The sequence below is a fragment of the Poecile atricapillus genome, chromosome 3 (assembly GCF_030490865.1).
Source record: "Poecile atricapillus isolate bPoeAtr1 chromosome 3, bPoeAtr1.hap1, whole genome shotgun sequence".
NCBI lineage: Eukaryota > Metazoa > Chordata > Aves > Passeriformes > Paridae > Poecile > Poecile atricapillus.
In genome coordinates this window covers 106662542-106686390 of record NC_081251.1, presented here as the reverse complement: position 1 = coordinate 106686390, position 23849 = coordinate 106662542, and the positions used below count along the sequence as shown (strand labels likewise).

General features: G+C 39.2%; 1 protein-coding gene across 14 annotated transcripts in view; it reads right to left on the bottom strand.

Annotated features, from left to right (window-relative positions):
* Positions 1–23849, bottom strand: part of EHBP1 (EH domain binding protein 1) — a 207987-nt gene that overhangs the window by 93107 nt on the left and 91031 nt on the right. For all 14 annotated transcript variants that reach the window (XR_009277165.1, XM_058834762.1, XM_058834763.1 and 11 more), the window contains exons 9-10: positions 19416–19668; positions 12893–13076 (exon numbers count right to left, since the gene is read on the bottom strand). Coding sequence is in view for 13 of the 14 variants with exons in the window: in XM_058834762.1 (XP_058690745.1) it covers positions 12893–13076; positions 19416–19668 (437 nt within the window). In the remaining variant the exon portion in view is untranslated. The remainder of the gene's footprint in view (positions 1–12892; positions 13077–19415; positions 19669–23849) is intronic.

The following is a 23849-nucleotide window of genomic DNA, read 5'->3' as shown; positions in this document are numbered from 1 at the left end:
TTTCTTTACCACATCTAAATAGCTAAAAATAATTTAGCAGTGATTTTTTATTTTCTCCTGTTCATAAAACCTCGGCAGTGTTAGGTGCTGGTACTTAACAATCCCTTCTGCAAGTCTGGGAGTGGGTGGGAGGATGCAAGAAGAGGACACCACTGGACTCTCCAAAGAGGAGTTCAGGTAGGCAAGGTTAGTGTCATCGTTCTCCCAAAACCTCTTTTGCAGCTGGTGGAGCCTGGCTATTAAGAAGACTCTTCAGAGCAGAAGTCTAAGATGCTGCAAGCAGATTAAGGAATGCTATCTCTGTCCCTAAGATATGGAACACTACAGAGACATTTTATGTCCAAAATCAGACAGAAGCAGCATATTTGTAACTAACTTCACTACAAAAAAAGGACAATTCTTATGGAATTGAAACCTACTACTCACAGCCAGTGACTTTCACCAGTTCATCAGTTTTAAAAACTCATCACCAGTTTTTAAAAGAATCTTCTAAGTTGAGGACAAAACAAAATGAGACTATAGTAGGATTTGATCTCTTACTCTCTTTTTGCTCAATAAAGATGAAAAAAACCCATTTAAAACCTTTTTTTTTAATGTGAATCTATTTCTCAAATAGTTCCAAGCAGATATGCATTTTCCAGTGTCATTTAGATCACCTGTCTGAGGATCCACACAGTCCATTAGTCATGCAGAGGTAGCAGCAAGGACAATGTTAACCTTTTTAAGGATGTGAAATCTGGTCAGAAAATAGGCCCACTGCATCATCTTGCTTTATTCTTTTTCTTCTGTATTGGGCATGAAATGCTGGCAGAGCAACTGCCAGAGAAAGTGAGACTGAGGTGATGAAGGATGAATTACACTTCATTTGTGCACAAAGCACCCCCAAAACACAGAAACTCACACAAGACCCAAAATCCAGAGCAATAAATTTGTATGTCTGGGGACTAGTCACAGTACTGATTTCCTCCAAAAAGGGAAGGAAACACTTCCAAAAGAGATGCAAGTTCTCTCAAGGCAACCCCATAACGTCCCATGTGTTGTATGCATTCCGTGACTCTTTAATGCTTGCAAAAAAAGACAGGTTGGGATTTTAAATCAACCACTTATATATCCAAGGAGACTAGAAATGCCAGAACATTTCAAAAATTTGGAGGCTCTCATTGGAATTATCTTCTATTATTCTCTATTATTCACACCTATGCCACATTCTGGTCCTACCTTTGAAAATAATGGAAAGTATGTAAACAGAAAAAAAAATACTGTCCTAAAAGAAAACCCCAAACAACTTCTTTATAAAAGCCTAATCTTGCTGCTATATAGAAATGTAAAAACAGTTAAATGCATTTGCAGAGACAACTCCTTCCCTGAAAATCCCTCAAAAGCAATTTTTCTTCTTACTTTTGTTTTTTTGTTTTTTAAATCCTAGTGGCAAAACTCCTTTAACATTTTAGGTAGAGTGGAAAGGTTGTGGTTACAGTTACAACCACACTGAGCATTGCAACAATATTTGGCTTGCCATGTTTTTTATATGTAAGCCTATTGATTGGGTTCTGATCTGCACCCATGTCTCAATAAAAGACTGAATCCCATTATGTCACTGAGTCACTGCTGTCAATGACAACCATGACAGATGATTTACCAATAGCACAGAGGGCCAGGAGAGCACTTTAGAAAAACATCAATTCTGTAACATTGCTTTACAGTGATAAAAACAAAGCTTCTCACAGAGTTCCTAAGAGCACTTTGGCAATGTTAAGAAGAGGGCTCACGGTGTTACAGAATATGGTTGAGTTATGAAGCCGACTCTAGAACAAACCACCTGAATTATGATTGAATTATAAGCCATCTCTATTGGATTGGTGTCTGAATTCACTTTCCAGAAAGATTGACTGTAGATAATAAACATATATTTGTTTTATATAAAGGCATATATATACATAATACTTATTTATTGCTATAAAGGTGTACATATAATATATATACCTTTGTATGTATCTATATACACACTCAGAAAGAAAATATACGCTCTCTCAATATATAAAAAACACCCCAAGCTTACCTGAAATAACAAAAACACACTCTGACTATGTGTTTTTTAAGTAAAATTACTTTCATTATGCTCCAGAGGCATAAAATACAATGCAGCTAATTGGAAAAAAAAGAAAGAATACAAAAATAGAACACTATTTATAATTTTTTATGGTGGTATAACATTTTAGGACATTTTAGAGGTTGTTTGGCTGAGTTAGATTCTAAGGATGTATTTGCATTGAAGCAAACCAAGAAACACGGCCCTTAAAAGGCTTTAAGATTACAGTTCCTCTTCAAAACCTATTCAAAAGGTGTTGATGAAGTGAGGAAGAATGAAGATTTTAGCTAGCCTACCCAAGAAAAAGAGAGTGTACTCCTCCTTGTGGCTTGCCCTTTCAGCATACAAAAGAAACTAAGGGGTTAGAAACAACTCTAACCTGCCCCAGTTCACACTCGTGGAACCTTGGGAGGAAAGATTTCACTGCTCTGGGGCAAAACTGAGGGGCAACTAGAGGACCTCAACTCCCCCTTGCCTTCAGTGGACTCTGCATTACGTCTCAAGAATGCTCAGGAAAATCCAGGCGTGCAATAGTCAGCATCCAAACGTCCCTTCAAAATGTATTTCTGTGGCTGTGCTGTGTGCCTGTGACAGCCTCTCCCCCAGTTGTGCAGGCACAATTTGAGCAGTTGTGTACACATCTGTAAGCTTAACGTCGGTCCCCACACTGAGCCCGCAGGGAAATAAAAAAGGCAACTTTCTACAGCCACAGTGGGCATTGATCCACACCATGCAAGCAACAGTGATGTGCTCTTGGTGCTAAAGATGCCAGGCATGCATATGAAGTTGCTCCTAGTCTCAAAATTAAACATTACAAGACCTTTACCAAAGTAAAAAAAAATTAGTAATGAAGCCTCCGGTACCTAGAGAGTTGTGTTCTTCAAGATATTCCACCCCAGGTAACAGCAGGGGGTTTTGGGGTAATTTTTTTGTTTTGGTTTTATTTGTGTTGGGGTGAGGGGGGTTGTTTGTGTCTGTTGAAACACTCCTTATTTTGGGGATGGCAGACATGTTACAACTACTGAGTATCCTGTGGCACAGCATCTGCGAGTGGGAACCCACAGCTCACCCCAGCCAGCTCTGCTCTAAAGGAGTATGGGGAGAGGCAGGATAAGATGTATTAGAAGATGTTTCACCATGCTACATCCTCTGAATCCAAATGATTTCTACCCTGTGAGAGACTGCCCTCTCAACACCATAGCTCTCTTTAAAGCGGTGTAAGCATTTAATCAGTGAGTGCTTAATCAAGCTTTTAAATATTAAAGTTGAGCTAATATATTAAGCTCACCAATATTTTTCGTAACATTTACAAGGTGATTTCCTTAATGGCTTTAGTTTCTAGCTAGCTCCTTTAAAGCCCTTTCATTGAGCTAGAGCACATGATTTCATTCACACTTTAAAAGCTTTTCCTACACATGCCTTTCAAAGCTGATTTGTCTGAATTAGACATATGAATGATATCTAAATTCTGTGCATTACTCATTACTACAAACTATGAAGTATCATTCAGATGTTAACACAATTATCTGCTAAACTGCAAAGCAGCTCCTCTCAATAATAAAAGTAAAATAAAAACTAAAATACATTTGCATGTCCTCTTTTTATTGAGATAAAAACAAATTTGGTATATATAATTACACATAAAATTACTTAAGTTGAATCAGAAGGAGTTCTTGCTTTAAATATATTTTTAACCATTTTTCCCCCTTTATTAAGGGTGCCACTTTATTATTCCACTTTATTACAGAGTGCCTGCACCGTATTCACTTGAGATCCATCTATATGCTTCTGCACAGGACAAATCAAACCATAAAACATCAGCAGGATCTTGATTTTGTATTCAAATGGCTGATTCTCCAGCAAAACAACATCTCTTTTTTCCTGTATACTCCATTTGTGTTTTCCTTAAAACAACTCAGAAAAAATGTGAATCTTAAAATATGGTACATGCCACAAACCCCTCAGACAGCTCATATAGTGACAGTTGCAGAGAACAGAGTTCTGCTGAAAGAATAGAGAGAAATAGATTTAAAAGGAGGCAGTGAATCAAAAAATCCTGCCTTGAGCTTGATGCCAACAAAAACCAAAATCACTCAGTTCCTTTGGACTGTTTTCTATTTATTTTCTTTTCTTTTATGCGGTTAATATTTTAGGAAATTGTTGGGTTTTTCCCCCCCTTTTTTTGTCACCACAGACACTCCCTTTAGGCAACCGTGCATCAACAATCCTCCCACGTTCAAAGTCGGCTACATCTGTTGCTCTTTCCCATTGTTGAAAATTCCTGCCTTAATCCTATTTGACTTTATTCATGCAAAGGTCATCCTGAATTCAACAAATGGAGGAGCGATAGCAGGCACACTGTTGAACATGGCTAAAAAATGCTCTTGTAGAACATGCAGCTAGTGTGCCGGCACTATCGCACAAGTACTCGCTTTATTATGCAGCCTCTTGTCACCAGAGCTCTGTTGCAGTATGAATTGGCAACACATTTCTCCTTGCAACTCAGGAATACAACATTTTCCTTCTAACTGGCTTGATTTTCTCTCCCTTTAAAAAGGTTTGTGCTTAACTTGCATTTGCTGGTGGGTATGACTGCAACATACACATAGAATACCTGAGCGTTTCACATGCCCCAAGGCTGGGCTTCTGGCACCTATGGATTCCCTTTTTCTCCTGGATTTTACCTTTGAGTATATCTAGCTTCACAAATCTGTTTCACTAACCTGCCCACCTAAAACTAATGGTGATCATAATTTTAAATAAATTAGGCAAAAATCTATCTAAAAATACTTCTACAAAGCAGGGTAGAATAACACAAATGTCTTATTTTAGGGGCATCATTGCACCATAGATCTGCTTACAAATGCCATCTATTTTGGTTTTAGACTTTCTTTTCTTGCAACAAAAAGCATTCTGGCTTAGACCTGTGATTTATTCCTATGCTTAAGCATCTGACCCAAACCAAAGAACACTTAGCAGGAACAGTGAATTAGTAAGCAAACCAAAGTCAACTATCAGACTGATTTATGAAGGGAAGATAATTATTTTTGTAATATGTCCATAACTCATCATGACAGAAGCAAAGCAGTGTTTATTCATGCACACTTATTTCCAATTTGGGGTGCTTGCCAACCAGGATGAACCAAACCCATCCCTCAGGCAAGCAGAGAACCCGGCACATTGTTCATGTGCTCCTTTCACTGAGTGCTGCACGGGGGCCATGGATGAGCCATGGATGGGGGAGAGAGCACCCAGGACTTTACCTAAACCGGCCCCAGCCCGAGGTAACAGCTCAAAGTTAAATGCTACAATGTCAACTTCTATAAATTGTGATGAGGTCCTTGTTAGGTGCAAGGGAACACTGGAAAGAAACAAGTTTTCACTTTAAGAGCTGTCCTGTACTCCGCTTGTGTGGCTCTTGTTAAGGAACCTGATAATAAGGTATCAAAACTGTACAGAAAAAAGACAGATTTTTTTTTTTTCCAGGTTTTTGTTGCAAAGATTTTGAGGATTTTTGTTTTGATGATTTGATGGTTTAAGAAGGCTTTAGGAGAGGAGAAGTGTTCCTTATTTCTTCTACTTTTTAAAGAGCAAAGCTTGAACTAAACATGAGTCTGTGAAGCCCAGCATGAGAATCAAAGCCCTCCAGGTCACAAACCACAGAAGGGTCTCCAGCACCTACATCAGGAGTCCATGGTCTTGTGCCATCTGCCTGCCTCCCCACAGCTCCCTTCTGCCAGAGAAGAGAAGGCAAAAAACTTACAGGAAATAGAGTAAAATAAAAGGTGCTCACTGGGGATAAGGATTTTCAGACAACATCTCCCAGAAGATGGACTAGATCTCACTAGAGCTGGCCCAGTGCAGCTGTCATTTAGATGTTTGGGGAGGCCAGGACTGCTCCAGCTGTCCAGGCAGTGGCTGTGCCCAATCCCCTTGTCCTCTGGGAGGGAAACCAAACTGCCATGGAAGCATTGATATTTAGGAAATGCAGCACTCCAGAAATCTCAATGCACCTTTTCCACTGAAAGTAGTATTTTATTTCCACTGAAGTAGCATTTTATGACAATAAATCTGAGATCTATAATTTGGTAATTTAAATTTAAAATATGAAAAGCAAGGCTGGAATGTCACAATGCTGGTGCAGTTACCAAACCTTACTTGCAAAGAGATTTTGCAGAAATGGTAACTGGTGCAACCCAGAACTGCTGCAGGCACTGACAAAGTTTCCATCCATTTCAGCAGGAGCTACATTGCACCAATAATGCACAAATATCTTAAAGAGCAATTACGAAAATGACAGAAGCAGTCAAGCATTTATCAACCTGAACATTATGTATATTAATTTGCAATGAAAAATATTTTTCCAGGACAGCTCTGGAGACCTGTTATCTGGAACCCCACTACTAATAAGGACCTAAAGAAGAAAAAGTCAAACACTTAAATAGCAGCACTTAAAGTTGTCAAATGAAGTGTTCAAATTATGGTTACAAATGCATTTTTATTAATACCCTTTGTATAATAGCATATATATATATTTGAATAAAAACTGAGGTCCACAAAAAAGCCACCTCCAGATTACTGTATGCTAATGCTTTTGAATCCTCAGTTGAGCCACCTAAGACCTGACCTTATGGAGAACTGTTCGTTTAGGATATTTCATGTGACAGAAAGCATCACTCTCTCAGCTGCATGGCACTACAGTCAGGCCAACAGCTCTGCTAATTTATCTGGGTTGGATGCAGCTGTGAACTTGAGAAAAAAAAACCAAACCAACAACAAACAAACCACCACAGTTCAAAATCTGGTTCAAGAGATTAGCTTAGCACCATGCATAAGGAGTTCATGACAGAGGGAAGGATCCCATTCACAGCTCCTGGGCAGCATTTAATCGTCACAGAAAGCAGTGCCTTTCTCTGGCCCTTGGCTCAGCACACAGCCTGGACTGACTCCCTGCAGAGCAGAACATACAGGGTGGCACAAGCCACCACACTGATGTGTTTCCATCCAGGTAATACTCCAGCTTCTGGGACAAAGAGGGAAATAAGAGGCTGAAGATGGAAGCAGCTCAGCTCAGCTTCAGTCCTAGGAAAATCTCCTGCTACAGGAACATTTGGGCAAATTGTTGATGGTTTTAACCCTCAAATTCTGAAGGAAGCATCTCTCTTAGAGACAATGTGACTACAGAGCAGCACCTTAATCTTTGTGACAGCATGGGCACAAAATACTTCATTCAGAAGGGCAGAAAGCCACATGGAAGGGCTTGGTTTCCTCTACAGTCTTGATGTTAGCACCAATCATGGGAATAATACGAGAGCAACATAGTCAAGTTCATAAACACCATTTAAAACTCATGAAAACAGTAATAGGGAATTGTTTAAGTATTGGATTTTTAAAAAATGGAGCCTCTTTTATCCTTTAACACTTGAAAAGGAGCAAGTTGAATGACTTGTCTGTGCTTCCATATGATTATCTCACTATCTCTCTGTTCATATTATGTGTGCAGCTTGTCTTTCTTGCTGTTAAAAGAAAAACTGTCTTTGGGCTGCATGCAAAGGCAGATTTTCTCAGAGTACCTTTTTTTTTTTTGCTTAAGTTCATTAGAGCAGATATCTTCCAGTTCTATCCAGTACCTTCCAGGTCTTCCTTGGGCTTGAACCATCTGTCTACATAGGGAGTGACAAAGATCTCATGAAAAGAAGCTGTACAGCTCCTTTGTAGCAAATGTGAAGCTGAAAAGGAGCAAAATCATTGAAGAAGATGTTCCAGAGAGCTGGGAAGTTCTTAAGTGAATGAACAACTGGAGATACTTTTGATACCAAGGGACAGTGAGCGATCTTCATCTCCCATGTGGAATTTACTGTCATTCCTCCACTCAGCTGCATTCCTGCACATGTGTTGTAGGATGAAGACTTGCTACTGTTTGGTCACATAAGGTTGGTAAGCTTAAGGTAAATAAAAGTGGAGAAATCAAGCAACTGGAGACTTTAGGATCCCTGATATCTTGGGAGCTGTAGGGGAAGCTGTCACTTCCCCCCCTCCCATTAAACCTACCTATTTTGTGCTCTAAGCATTTATTCTGGCTTAGAATGAATGGGAAGGAGTGAAAAAAATTACAGGTTCCTTGTTGTTTCCTCAAGAAGTATCTGAGAATTTCTCTTCTTTCATAAGGAAGGAATTTGTACCTGCTTTGCTGCTTGAAGGACCAACCATCAGGCAGAAATCTTTCTGGACAGCCTGAACATCCTGAAGCATTGCAGATACACAGCAGATTACCAAGGATACTGCATGGAGATGGATCATTACATGTCATGCAGAAAATGATTCTGTATTTCCTGTAAATGTTTCATTAGAGCTTAAACCAGCTAGCTTGTCTGGCATGAGAGAGCAGATTATTACTTGGCATGCAAAGCAATTAATTTTAGTTATAAAGTGAGAGACAGAGAGAGCTTTAACAATGATGATGACAAACTGAGATGTTACTATTGGCTTTGGGCTGCTATGTGAATGTGTATTCTCCTCATCCACTGACTTAAAAGGCCATCACAAGTTCTTATCTAAGAGCACCCAAAGCAATTCCAGTGTTTTCATGACTACCAGCAACACCATGACCTTAATAAAGGCAAAAATGGTGTATACAATACTGATAGTCTTAAGCTGATTTATCATCCTGTCCTGGTGCCATACACCTTCATCAGTTGCAAGGAATAACTAAAAATCCATCCAAGGTATAGTTCAAAAAGCATCTTTTGGTCTGATATCAACTTTATGTCTGTTCTTATAATTATGTATTGCCAGAGAAACATCTATCCCCATGACGGAGTGCAGGAGTTTCATTTGCTGAGAGATTCTGGGCAGGCAACTGTGAGATGGAACTCTGGGAGCTCCCAAATCCCAGGCTGGCAGCTCGTCAGCATGCAGCAGTTACTCTGTAAGGCACATCTTGAACCAACACAGGCTTCCAGACCCTGAAGGTGGGACAAAGGATGCGAGACCAAGCTGGATTCACCAAATATAACACACATGTTTGCTTCCAGTACGTCAATGGTAATGACAGAAAACTCCTGGTTTCATGAGACATCAACAAGAGCTTTAGCTAAAGTCTGGCAATAAACTGAATATACCAAATCCCAAGAAAAGCCTCTCTAAGAATTGTTTCCTGAAAATGAAGGGCATATGCTATCCTTCAAAGGAGTCAAAGAGTATATGTTAATCCACGACAAGAAGCATTTTCTTCTAACACTTAAAAATAACTATGGTTGAGGAAGCTTACCTGTTTCTTCCTGTTCCCTAGTAAATAATTCTTTACGTCCTACTTAAATTCAGTAGCATTCCTGCCCCCTCATTCTCACAAGGACAATAAAATCCTTGATTGTGGAGAGACAGACTGCTTTAGCTCCTCTACCTCGAGACATAGTTGCCAGCTCTGGGATTGATCTTCTTTCAAATAAATTCAACATCATGCAGAGAAGAGATCTGAAACTGGCTGAGACTTCACCCTGTTTAAGTTCTTATGTGTATTTTGTAATCAGCTAAAGCAATGATGAGCACCCATATACATGCTATGTACTGGTCTGATACCACATTTTGAGACTGAGACCACATTTTTTTCCACATAGTCAGCAAGTGGGGGAAATTTAATGTTCATCACCTCTGTGAAAGGCAGAACCTGGTTATCCAAACCGTGTAAAGAACAGTAACAGATGTATGACAGTAACAAGCCCAACAAGGCTTCAGCACTGCTGGGCTTGACAGCACTGTAGAAGTTTGATGACTGAAGAGCTTAATTACAGCTTTGCACTTTGTCAGACTCACCTAAATAGAGTCAGCATGCCATAGTTTTCAAGTCATTTGAGATGATTAACTGTGGGGTAACTCCAGATCTCAGACTCTGCATTTTAAGCTCTCTCTGATGACTCAGATTAGTTTGGAGGAGGTACACAAAACAGGACAGAATTAAGATATTCCTTTAGGAAGTGTGAATAGATAAAAACATTCCAAAGCAAAACTTCCTCCAAACTCAGATATGGCAAATACTGAGCTAATTCTGTGAGCTGAAGAGCTGGACCTTTACAGAGTGCTAAACCCTGCCTTTATCTAAGATAGATAATTGACCCTTCCTCACCAATACAGCTGACAGGAGATCTTGAAGTGATCAAAAGGGTCTGCTCAAGGGGAAGACACTGAAGAGGATTAGAAAGGGTTTGCTACCACAGGTAACTGACTGCTCATCACTTAATAAATTTGCTGGTGTGTAGATGGCAATGAGTGTTTGTGTTTTTTGGATTCAGCCAACATGACAAACACTGCTAGGATGTGAAGGAAAAATGAGCATCAAATACTCTGACAAAGACTTGCAGAGGAGCTTTTGGAATATTTTTCCTTAAACTCTGAAGTTCTAATATTAATGCTGCGTTTGTGTAGTTTAAAGATTAGCATTTCTGCTCCACAGACATTTCCTATGACAACAACCAAGACAGGGAATTGAACCTGCTGAAACCACTTAGCCTCTGGTATAACTTCCAAAGACTTCTGTGCACAGCAAACTCGGACAGAACACTAAGACACATGATTTAACCTCCCTCTACCTAAGTTTACCTCTATAGGACTAATCCCCTACATAAGGGCATGCGCTATGTTCATGTTTATATAGTGCCTGTACCTTTGGATGGAAGTTTTTCTGGAGTTGCCAAACATTGTCTCTATTATTGAGCAATAAACAAGTCATTTGTGCCAATGCTCCAAGTCCCACCTGGGCACTATTTTGTACTGTTCTGTGAGAAAAAGTTTCTTTTCTTTTAAATGCCAGTACTTTTCCAAATTTCAAAAAGCATTCCAAGTAAAGTGCTTTTGATCTGAGTGCAAAACAATTCAAGCACAGAAAAAAGACTATGCTTACAGAAAGCTTTCTGCATTGCAAGTGACCGTACAATATTTTAACACACCCACTCAGCAAAACTTTCCACTGTAATATAATAAACCAGGGCCATGCATCTGCTTTGGACCCTTCCCTAATGTCTCCTATCCTCCAAAATCCTGTTAAAAAAATTAATTAAAGCTTTCCTATAAAAGAACATGTGAGCACGGAGCTCCACCTTCCCTCCCAGCCCTAATGAAAATCAGTGTTTCAGTGGACCTCTGCTGATCTCAGCAGTGCCTCAAGGGCAGAAAAGTGGGCTGTAAGCAGGCAGGCACCAAAAAAATTCACCAGGTAACACCACACAGAAAAGCAGGAACTACCTGACTGTCCATAACAGCACAGTCTGCTCAGAGAGTTCAATCCTGAATCTTAATTCCAACTTTATGACATGCTAAAGCTTGATCTAGGGAAGACAAAAACTACAACAACCAAACTTGGTAGTAATATGTTATTTCAGCACAGTGAGGACATGTATAAAACAGAGAGACACATTTCCTTGGATACACATCCGCAAAAAAACACCTTTCAAACAATGAGGAAAGGGGACACAATTTCCACCAAGCAATCTGATAAAAATCTCCACACATGTCTCTTCACAGCCTTGGTAGTACCAGAAAGCTTTGCTTTGGCCATTTTGCTTGACCCAAGAGCCAGACTCCACCAGAAATCAAATAATGTGTCACTTTTCATGCAGAAACTCATACAGAAACTGCAGCTAACAGTACTGAACCCCATTTCAGAGTGTTATAAACCTGCTGTGCTTTGATTTCATATATCCCTGGTTTTATCTTTGCATATGAAGAGTAACTTGTGAAGTGTACTTGTCTTACTCCACTGTTCTGTTTTGCAGTGAGCAGACAGAGATTGGGTTTCTGGTCTCATACTCTTTAGCCTGATTGAGTGGCAAAATGACAACAAGATCAGAGCCTGAGTGGACAAGGACATGTGAGCAATCTGGCTGAGTAATTACACAATGAAATGATAGATATGACAAGTAGCTTCCCTCAATTCTGAAAGTGGAGTACAATAGCTCTGATTCAAGGCAAACCAGATGATAATGTGCATACACTGGGCAAGATACACTGGAAGGGAGGCATTCTGTCCTCATCTTCCTACCTTTAAAACAACATATGGTATCCATTTCTAAGAAAGGTCCATTAACTTATGCTATTAAATGCTTATTTTGCTTAAAGAAAAAGCACAAGAGGTGCTAACTGCTGAAACACTGGAGCTGAAATCCACACCGGCAGAAGTTGGCTGTTGTAGCAATAAAACACCCACACCTCACATTACCTCTTCCACTGAAATTAACTCAGATTTTCCCATGAAAAACATAAATGGATGTGCATATGTAAGTATCTTTAGTCTGGACATTCCTAGTAAACAGTTAACCTTATCTTTAAGGTAGACTATTTTTTTTTTTTTTTAGATTACTTCAACATAGGTTTGGAATTGGACATATATTAATCCAAATACAAACAAACTGTATCCAGTACTAAGCTTTTAAAACCCAGATTTATGACAGAAATGTGGAGACAGACTCTTCAACAGAGGCAAGGCTTAGGAGCATTAAACTAGATCAGGACAAAGCACTGTTCAACATGATTTTCTTCCTTCTCCACAGCATATCCAGCTGTCCTGTAACATTGGTTACTAGAAGACTCACTTCTTTGAAACTGCAGATGCTGTTACTGTTGTCATTAAATCCTGAAAGAAAAAATACAAGCTCCTACTCCTCCCTATGAACCAAGTGAATAGAGACAAGCCAATACCTTATTAAATACTGGCAAAGCTTTTAAGATGCCTGCAGAAATAAACAGGATGTTTACAATGCACAGAAAGGTACTGTTGCAAACAAAGACAAAATTTTGGTAAGAAAAGCTTACCTTAGGAGAGGAGGAAAGCTCCCTCGATGCAGGAATTGCTGAAATGTTCTCACCCATGCCCATCTCTGTCTTTGGCAAGAGGTTTGGGGGTTCAGGAGCCTTTCTTTTCATCTTCTTTTCTGGTTCTTGCAGAGCAACTTTAATTAAAGCAGGGCTTGATTTTGGTTCATAAAATGGATTTGATCTAATTAAAAGAAGGGAAACACATTTCTTTGCTATCTCCTTGGAAATAAAACCAAAAATAAGACCTGCTTAGGAAAGCCAAATGACTAAAATGCTTTTATTATCCCACGTAAGAATGTTTTACCTTTATACACTTTTAAGTTCTACATTTTCATACAATTGAAAAGTGAGTTACAACAACTGAAACTGCCTTATTCAGTCATAATTTCCATATTTTTTATAAAGTCCTGTAAATTGCAGAAGTTTTATCAACTGCATAAAGCTAATTCTTCAATTATACTTCGCTATCTATCAAAGAGTGATCTGATTTTATGACAAGATCAATACCAAAGAATGTGAGTGAAGCTGCTGGGTATTTAACACTCTAATGAACAGAATAAAGACAGCTTGGTTAGAACAATTAAGAATCATCCCACTGGTACAGTCATGCTCCCACAGGGCTTTAGAGGCCTCACTCTTGGCTGTCCAGTTTAGAAAAGTTTGGCCTCCACGGTTACACATTCAGCCTCAAGTGTATTTCAAACTCAGTAGTTTACAGGCACCACACCATTTTAAGAACACCCCTTAGGTAAGAGAATAGTGTAAGAAAACCACATCTGACTTGCATATATCTCTCTGCAGACATAAGCAGGCATCACCTGCCTATTTTGAAAGCGCTTTTTATAACCAAACCTTACTTGAGAGCATTACAGAGTAAGCATCTTCCACCAAGTAAATGCAGTCCAAAGAATTATCCATAATTTGGGTGTCCATGTTCCAACTCTGCATTTGTACCACCCTAAATAAATACCTCCACAGCCAAATTTTATGTTACCTCGGTACATCAAATACCAACCAATCAATAATATATCAAATAATGGCTTCTTCTACACACTTAGTAGAGCCAGCAGCTTTGTATCCTGCAAGGATATTTAAGGAAATCTTTTTTTGCACTGAATTATTTCCTTTTTAATACTATTTGCTTTTCATATTTTGCAATCAAAATCTGGACAGTTAGTTTATTCTTTTCTAGTCCCTCTTTCTCATGGAAGATATATTTATCACATATCTCAAACTACGATTCCCAACAATCTAGTTGCATACAATTATTACATGCAGTGTAACCAACCACAACAAATAACCTCAGTCCCTTGAAGTCCCTTAGAATTCAACTTTGGATGGAAACACTAATGTATTAGATAAGGGCCTATCTAGCTAGACCATTCACAAGTTCCCTCTCAGGATAAGGGTCGGGAGCTAGCACACACTATTTTTAAGAACTACAACAGCAGTAAAAAACAACTATTCATCCAGTTGCCTTCCACACAACACCAAATTTCTCTCCTTTGTACTTGTAATATGAAAATATCTTTCAGTCTCATAGACAAACTTTAGAGTTTATTTTATTGCAATTTACAGTCATCCTGTTTTCACTGAGAAAAAGCAAGTAATTAATAACCCACATCACAGAAATCTGCTTTTGAAAGGCAATGTTTACCAAAGCACGTAAGTGAAAATCAGGCATAAAATCTCCAGACCTTTCTAAGAACCTGCTGCTTCTGCTCCTTACAGAAAAAGATATCCAACTTCTGAAGCAAAAGGAAAGACTAACACTAAAATAACTCATTTGTTGACTGAAGGCAACTTTCAGGTGTTTCCACTTTGCTGTCTGTCAAGTGCAAAGCCACTAGTGCAATAAAAACTAAAGGCAACCAAAGTAACAAATTAAATAGAAACAGAAAGGTGTTTTCCATGGAAGGCAGTAGGAAAAGGAGATATTCAGGCTGGAGTGGAGAATGCATGCAGTTGTCAGTAGCTCTAATTTAGCTGACAGCCCAGCTCAGCTGCCTTCAGACACCAGAGAGTTCAAAGGGAGGTGAAAATGAAGATAAAAGAGATAAAGGCTGAAGAACAATGCATTCTATAGGACAGCACAAGGTTTTATTTAGTTCAACAAGTCAGCCTTCGGAACAGCCAACAGGCACAGCATGTTTGGCAGGAATTTACTTCTGAATTAGAAAGGTGTATTTGTAAGGTGTTAAAATTATTTTGGTATGAGAAAAAGCCCAACACCTTATCAGTGAGAGTAAACAAGTTTGGAAGAACCATCTTTTGAACTTTTAGGCTCTAGAACTGCCTGCACTGCAGGTGTCATCCTGAAGAACTGTACCCACCAGAAGGAAGTGCTATAAGGAGAGAAGCCTTCTTCTCTAGAGAAGAGCTTGCTTGAAAACCAGACTAAACCCCCACATTTTGGTCACAGAAACAGACACAGGTACATGCACAGAACAGACATGCACACGTGCTACCTTCTACTTGCCTCTTTGTACTACCCTTAATTGGTCTTACAAATATAGAGCAAGATTTTTGAAAAATAATACCAATACAGAAAAAAACAACCAAAACGGTTCTTTCCTGAACAAACTATAAGGTTTGTAGTTATGAGGAACTGATATACACAGCAGAGTTTAGTCCAACAGCTTCCACACAGCTCTACAAGAAATTAAGCATCTGAAAAGTCTAGTTGAAAACAGCCTTAGCTGGAAAATATTAAAGCACTTTTCTCTGAGGCCAGCCCCATATTTACTGGCTCTGTGAAGTTATTTAATGGATTCACATAAAATGATTTGTTTGAAGAGACACTAGACTGTCCTCCACAAAATTAAAACATTTCGGACCTGACAAGATACCTGGCATTAAACTGTCACTGACAATGTGACAAAATGGCTTGTGGCTTCTTGTGCAACAGGCAACTTCAGTACATAGCAACTGGATAGCCTTGCCAATTACACAGCATAATTCTAAGCCAAACAGTGATTAAAGAGATAAGAAGCCACAGAGCCAAATTATATTGGAATGCAAGTTTTATTCTGACCAATTTAAAAATTATTTTGATCAGTCTTACCAGTTAGCTGAAAAAAAAATTAAAAAATAAACATTTTGCTGAGGAGGAAACCCAAAGCTGTCAGCATGGCAGGGCTAGAAGGTCAGGCAGTATTGCCAACCAGAAGTACTACAGTTGAAAGCATTATACATGAAGCAGTTGTGAGCTGTGCTATTTTCAAATGATTAACTTCACAAGGTGTGCCCTCCTTCACTAACAGGTGGATTTTAATGTAAGAAATTCAAAAAAAGGCAAAAGCGGTATCTTCCACTAAGAGTGAAATGTCCAAAATAACAAAAGGAAAATGTGTCCCTTGTCTTTAGGTAGGTATGAGAAATTAGCCAGAGGAAGTATGTTTTGAGAGCATATTTTTGCAGCAGAGTAGATGTTCTGGCTCACCTAAGTCCCCCTGTGCCACGCAATGCCTTGCGATGCTTACACGAGTCCATGACTGGGCTTTGTGTGTGTGTTATGAAGTGTTAGTTCTTGTCACAAACATTATGTATTAGTCAAATGTATTAGTCAAATACATTTCAACAAAGCAAATTACCCAAGGTAAATCCTTCACAGAGGTGCACTGAGGCCAAGTACTTTTTACAGGATTACAGTGAGAGTCTGTTACAAAACTGGAGTCAGAGTTCAGCTCTTGGGGCACTTCGTGTAAGCTCCGAGTCCAGAATCAGAACTAGGGATCTGCCAGAGCAGAGTGGGACAAGGGTCCTGATGCTAACTGGTGTGTCCACGTTCTCAGGACACAACACTGCATTTCACACAAAATATAAGAGGAAAATGCCAAGCAGTACATTAAGTGAACACAAATTAAACATTTAAGACATGGGGGTACATTGTATTTCCTGCTAATCAATAAATCAGGAGCCTTCTATTTCTTCCATTTCATGCCTTCCACCTATAGGTTCAAAAGGACACCTGGAGACAGCCCTTGACCAGTGGTAGTCAAAAATGAAACAGAATTTTTAAAAAATCAAAAGACAAGATGTTATGAGAGGTTGAAAATAACATGCAAAGTTTTCTATTCTCATGATAGGACTCAGTTGTTCAGCTTTGTCTTGAATACACTGCTCAGGCCAAGTCAAGACATCTTAAAATAGACACATAGCAGAAGAAATAACAGGGTCCAGAGACGGGCGGTGGAAATGATTAGAGAGATGAAGAGACTTCTGTATGAAGAGAGATCGAAAAAGTTAGCACTCAGACAAGTGACAAGGAAAGGTGAACATGCTAGAGATAGACAAGACAACAAATGTTAATGGCAGGTAAATCCAATGCTATTAATTGTTGTTTTGATAAGCCAGCAGAGGAGACAGTATGGGATTGGAAAGGGAATTTATTTACAATCAACAAAAGAAACACATTTCATTAGAGACTGTGTTTTCTTATGGAACTCTCTCCCACAAATTGACACGGAAACCTAGACTTCAACAGGCTTGGAAGAAGACTACCCACTTATGTAGATAGTAAAAGCATCAATATTCACAGTCAGTAAAAACAATACATATCTGGACACAAACCCTCATGACTTAAGGCACTCAGAAACCACCAGCTGGCACTGCCTGTGAAAATTTTGTCTTTGGTGCTCACCAGACCATGCCTCAGCAGAAGCTTTCTACTTAAAAATTTGAAAATTAAGAACATGAGATGAGTCAAAATAGTGTTTGCAGATGTGATCTAATATTAGATGTCCTATGTTTCCAGACTGGACTTTTATTATTATGCTTATTCCTCCAGAGAGTTTCAGTATAAAGATTCAAGGGTTCTCCTTGCCACATTTCTACCCAATGCACTCAACAAATGGTCTCCAAGTCTTTTTGTATGATGTATTGCTCCTGTAACTTCAGAGGAAAATGTGGAGAGGAAGGTTACTTTGGGGGTCAGGACATAAAAAACTTATGTAAAAGATGTAAAAAATTGGTTTTACAGTGTTTACTGACTCTTTATCCTTCGATCTTCCCATGGGACACTGCTTTATCATGAGAATACAGACCACCTTTGTGTTCAAGTAGAATCCACCTATGGGGAATTTATTTTTATCTTTGGGGAAAAAAAAACAAACAATGAAGCAAATGGAGTCATTGAAACAAGAAGGAGGCTGCTGTTAACCAAGGGCTAAAGTCCAGTACACAGCAAAACGAAGGGTTACAGCCCTGCCAACAAGCCCCATTGGCACAGATGTGCTTAAGGTGGAAGTGAAAGCATGAACAGAAAACAGAAAAAATTCTTCACTTGCTCATCCATGTGGCTTTTTCTCTTTCTGCTCCTCTCAGTCTTTGCTGTCCTCTATACCTGTATCTTGGTGGGTGTAAAATACACACATTTTTATTCCCTACGGATTCTGGTGACCAGGGAATGACCAGGAATGCCTGGTGTGGCTGTCAGTGTGATCACACTGTGCTCTGAAGACACAGCAGCCAGTGTTGTTTATTCAGGCACTGTCCTGACAAATGGAGCTAGCAGAGGCATCATCCCCCATGCCCTTTATTTATTTTTTTGCTTTTACTTTTCACAGACTAAATACCAACATTAAATCCATTGGCTGCAGAGCTTTAGAAGGAAAAACTCTGCAGAGCCCTTCATATGTTTCTATTAGAGTGCCTGGGAATCCTTCCATTTCCTAGACCACAGCTACCGACAGAGAAACAGAAAGATGATGATCTGTTAATATTAAAGTAATGCAAATGTCATGCCATGATAAATCTCATTAAATAATGTAAAGTTAAATATTAATTAGAATTGTTGTCTGTAAAATTGCTCAGATGTAATCACCATAAACTGCCTCATGAGTGGTGTGGTTGGTGACTAATGGCCACAAACAAGGATTCAGGATACACCTTCCAACCTCCCAAGCTGTGCAGGAATTGCAAAAAGCTCTCCCTTCCTGACAGTTGCTATACTATAATACAAGACAATCAGTGTGAGTTTATGAAAGTTTTATATGCTGAAAGAAACTACCTAAGTATGCACATATAGTGTTATCTTTACCACATATATTCCGTTGATGAGATTCTCAAAAATGTGCTATGCAGATTGCAAAGTGCTCTCCCTTTTTAGATACTGCATCAAGATAAAACAAACTCCCTGTTATCATTGGCAAAAATTATTATTTTATGTAGTAAAAATAATGGCAAAAAGGAGAGGAAGGCCCAAGCTCTGTTGCTCCTTTAATTTCTGGCTCATTTGCAATTGTCAGGGCATGAAGTGTCAGAAAGGTCCACAGACTTGTTCCCTGTCAAGTCGTTTGTTATCAATAAGGCGAAGGAAAGTTTCCTCACTGATCATGTTCAGCTGAATAGCATGACCTGGGGGCATGGTATTTCCTGCTGCTGAGCTCCCCAAGGATGAGTCTGTCCTAAGGAGGTGATTAAGGATCACCATGCTTCAACCCAATACACCTCAAGATTAAGCCAGGGATCCCACTACTAATGCCTGCAAAGCTGCTGAAAGATGGAGAATCATACTTACTCATCCAGCTCTTCCTCCTCAGCCTTAGAGGTATCTGCATAGAGGTATTTGCTCATATCCACTGGCCTGATGTTTTTCCTTTTTGCAGGTTGTGGAAGAGGATCTCTTACACTTCCAGGTGCTTCTGGTGCGTGATCCGGCTCATCAAATGGGTTTAAGTACTCTGGGGCATCTTCATCCTTGAAGGGATTGTAACTGTCAACACAGAAACTTTCTTCTGGCTTTGAAGATGAAGCTCTTTCAGGATGAATTTCTATCAAATAACAAAAAAATAACATTAAACAGATTCAATGAATTAAAAATTTCAAACCATTTTATCAGATTTATATTTTGAAGGCATATGAAAAGGTCTGCTTCTTAACTCTCAATACACGAAGTTAGAGCCTTAGGTGAATTTTCATGCTTGTTTATTCAAAAATAGGCCTTTTAAAAGGTCTTTTAATTTAGACTATATTGAATAGGCTTCATTTTCTCACTGAAAGAGTTTACTTACAGCTCTTTCAACATTAGTTATTAGTTTTCTTGTTTGTCATATAAATGGCATCACAACAGATATTAAAGCATTTTCAAAAAAACTATTAGCCAATTTGTGTCCTAACAAAATGTTCCAAATTATTTATTTGAGCTTTCAATAAAGAAAAAAGACATTCTGTATTTCAGAATATTGCTGGATTTAAAAATGGTGATAGTAAGTAGGTGGCCTTTTCATTTCTTAAAATTACCAAACTAAAAATGAGCTATTAAGTATGACCAGTAATTACATTTCAAAGCATGTCTGCCCCTTGTAACAATACATAATTTCTCTGTAAAAATTAATTTAAATTAACCCTAAAGTGACAGATAACCAAATCACTCATCTTTTACTTGGGCTGTACAACAAAAAGTTATTGGCAAGCTGGAGCTGCATGCTGTTCTCTGTGTAATGTCCTTTCTGTGGCACCTGTTATTCTACAGTGAATGGCTTCTGGATACTGAATAATGTAATCCCCATACAGCAATACAACATTTGTTAGTATCATTTATTAATGTTAGTTAATGTTAGTAACTAAATGTTAGTAACATTTGTTAGTAAGACACTTAGTAATGTTAATTTTACTCCTCTTGCAGCACCAAATAAACAGCAGCTCTGTTCAATACTGCATGTGATGGACTTTCAAAATCTATGCAAATAGGAAGTTCAATGCAATGTCATTAAAATCTAACTTTCAATAATCATATCCACATTATTCTTCATGAGAAATGTGTATTTTTCAGAAGTATGGTTACTAAACTGGACTAAACATACTTTTAAGGTTTAACAGAACAACTCTAAGTTATTTTTTACAAGAGTCTACAAAATAAGAAGATGGACTGAAGAAATATTTGGGAAGACAAAATCTCTAGTCACACAAAGAACAAAGGGAAGCACTGTGCTTATGTGAGTTTGGATGGATGATGTACCAAAGCTGCTAATCCTGGTGAATTGCTAGAAAATGTGAGTGTTTAAACACTGACAGCAAACATCCAGCTCGCCCTGAACCCAGCCATTAGCACAGCCCAAGGTGATGGAAAGCCCTACCCCAGCAGTGTGACCAGCTCTAGCCTACAGTGTGAACCAGAGCCATTCCTAGTTGGATAGGAACACGATCCCTAGCTGCAGGTAGCGACTTCACCTATCTATGCACTGGACTAGTCACTAGATCAGGGCAAAGGCTCAGAATAGGAAAGGCTTTAGCTCTTCTCAGGACTACAGAGATCCACCTGCAGCCTGTGGAGGAGACCCATGCTGGAGCAGGAACACAGAGACAAACAGCTGCAGGAAAAAGGGTGTGCGTTTGCAGTGTGTGAGCTGTAGTGCAAGTGCTCACTCCTACCCCAGAGTGAATGCTTACCCCTCAAGAGAAGGGAACAAACTACTGGGAACTTACCCTGGGAGAAAGCACAGTTATTGCACAGCAGGTGATGTGTATTAACCCTAGTTTATGTGGTGATGTGATCATAAGCCCACACCCTTTTAAGAAAGCTGTTTCAGAGAAAGCCATAGTGAAAGAATATCCAAGGTCTACAGCTTAACTGACAAGGGAAGAGAGCATTTAAGGCAGAAATTCTTAAAAACACAAAGATGATCAAATCAAGCAAGAATCCATCAGAGTACCATAGATCAAATGTATCAGAGCAGAGCCCAATATCTAAAATATATTTGTACATTTACTTTAAGCTAAACTGGAAAAGTGGTTCTACATAGACTCAGGTTGTTTTAGTGTCCAATGCAGGTGGTCAAGGCGAGCAAAAGCTTCACTCTATTTGCCCTGAGGTGTCCTCAGTGTGGGTATTTGCAGCTGAGCTGACTCCTTGACACTCAAAGCCTTACAGACATATTTCCAAACTGTTTTTAAAGTCAGGGGAGTCAAATCCCACCCTTACTGTATACACAGTATATGCTACACATACCCTACATGCATATTGCACATGCCTTGAAGCTCATGGTGGTCAGAATACTACTCAAATATTACCCACACATTTAGTGATTTGGTGAACTAGAGCAAGCAGAAGTGCTTTGGAGATGTGTCCTCAGAAGACAGTTCCATACAAAAAGCAAAAATAACTAATGAAATGCAGATAAAAGGACTAATACCTTGTTCAAATAGTGTGGCTTATTGACAAAGCTTTAACCAAACTTTTTACTACTTTAAACTTTGCTCAGATATTAGAATATTTTATCAAGAGAGTGGACAACTACAAATAGCTGCTTCTGCAACTCCATATGATGGATCATTGCACCTGCACAGGAATCAGTTGATAAATACACATTATCATACCTGAGGGAAACCTTCTGATAACCCACAAGAAGGAAAGTCAGTAATATATCCTGAAGTTAAAAACATTCAGGGAAACAACCTCTTAAAACTATGGTGTAAGCTTTTATTTTTAATTTAAGTGTCTCCTGGAAACAATGAGTTAAATGCTTGTTTAAATCTGATGAATTTTAAGGGGCAATGCAAATGGTTTTTGCAATTCTTTCTATTTCGACACTGGATCAAGTGCTGTAACCCTAACTATGACAAAATTATTTTTCTTTTTCATTGGCTCAACAGGAGCTACATGTTTGGCCTTACAGCATTAACGTGTAAGTCCTCAGATACCTCTGGCTTGTTATTAACTAAAATATTTCGCACATTCTTACATGCAGGCTGAAATTAAAAAAGCTTATAAAAATATCATTCTCAAGACACTTTTATAGGCAGGATTTTGTAGAGGCTCAGCTAGAACCCTGACTTGACCCTTAACTTGGCTACTCATTCTCTCTATTCTTGCCATCCAGGATACTATTTTCCTTCTGCTTCCTTTAATGTCCCCATAGGGAGGGAGGGTTCCCACAAGGGTCCCCACCTGAACACAAACAGCTTCTCTCTCATGGGATCTCTGAAACCCTTTAGAACTAGTTTTGTGTCAAATGTTGGTCATCACAAGCCTCTCTATAACAAATTAAGTTGTTATGATGATGACTCAACACCTCTGCTCTTAAAGCCACACCCACTGTCACCTGTCACTTTTCTGTAACAGACTCATTTTCTCAAAGAGCTAACGATGCTGAGAAGTGCACTTCGGCAAGCTAAACACACAACAGCTTAGAAGGGGTCTATTTCTCCCTCTTGTAGCTGCTTTTACATTCAGAAGGCAGCACAGATTCCCCTGCTTTCCCCACATCATTCATCACAGATCCACATAGGACTCCAGTCTCTACACTGATATAAATTTTTAAAAAAATTTAAAAAATAAATATATGCTTGCAGTTTGGCACATCAAGGGTCAAACACAAAATAATTTTGCATGATTAAGCAATAAAGCCACAGGGGTAGGAGTGACAACAAGAGAGGTAGAAGTATTACTACAGCAGAAGCACCAGCTGCTCTTGTGCCAGATTCTGGAAATATTACTTGCTCTAACTCTACTGAGAAAGACTGCTTGTGATAATAATCATTCTGGCACTACCTATCTGCACAATCAGCCAGAGCATCTCCAGCACTCACCCTGCCCTTCAACCCACTTGCCTTTTGTAACACAAACATATTGTGACACATCCCTTAAAACCAAACAAAACCTCCACCAAAACATCGCGCATACCACTTTCCCCTTGGCAGAGGATGAAAGAAGAAGCCACATGTGAAAGGTACTCAGTTACACCACTGGCTGCCTGACTGGCAGGCAGGCACACGGGCACCATGGCATGTGAGCACCCAACAAACAGCACAGAGTAGAGATGGAACTGCCCAGTGCTTCTAGAAAGAGTAATGACTGACATCCCCGTATGGGATCACCATTGGTGATTTTCTCATCCTTTTATTCAAACACTCACAACACACTGCTTTTCATGAAGAAATAGAAGGGACAGAATCACCATTTTCCTCCTGCTCCGTGTGCAGGACTACCCTTGAACAATTTGGGGTTTGCTGC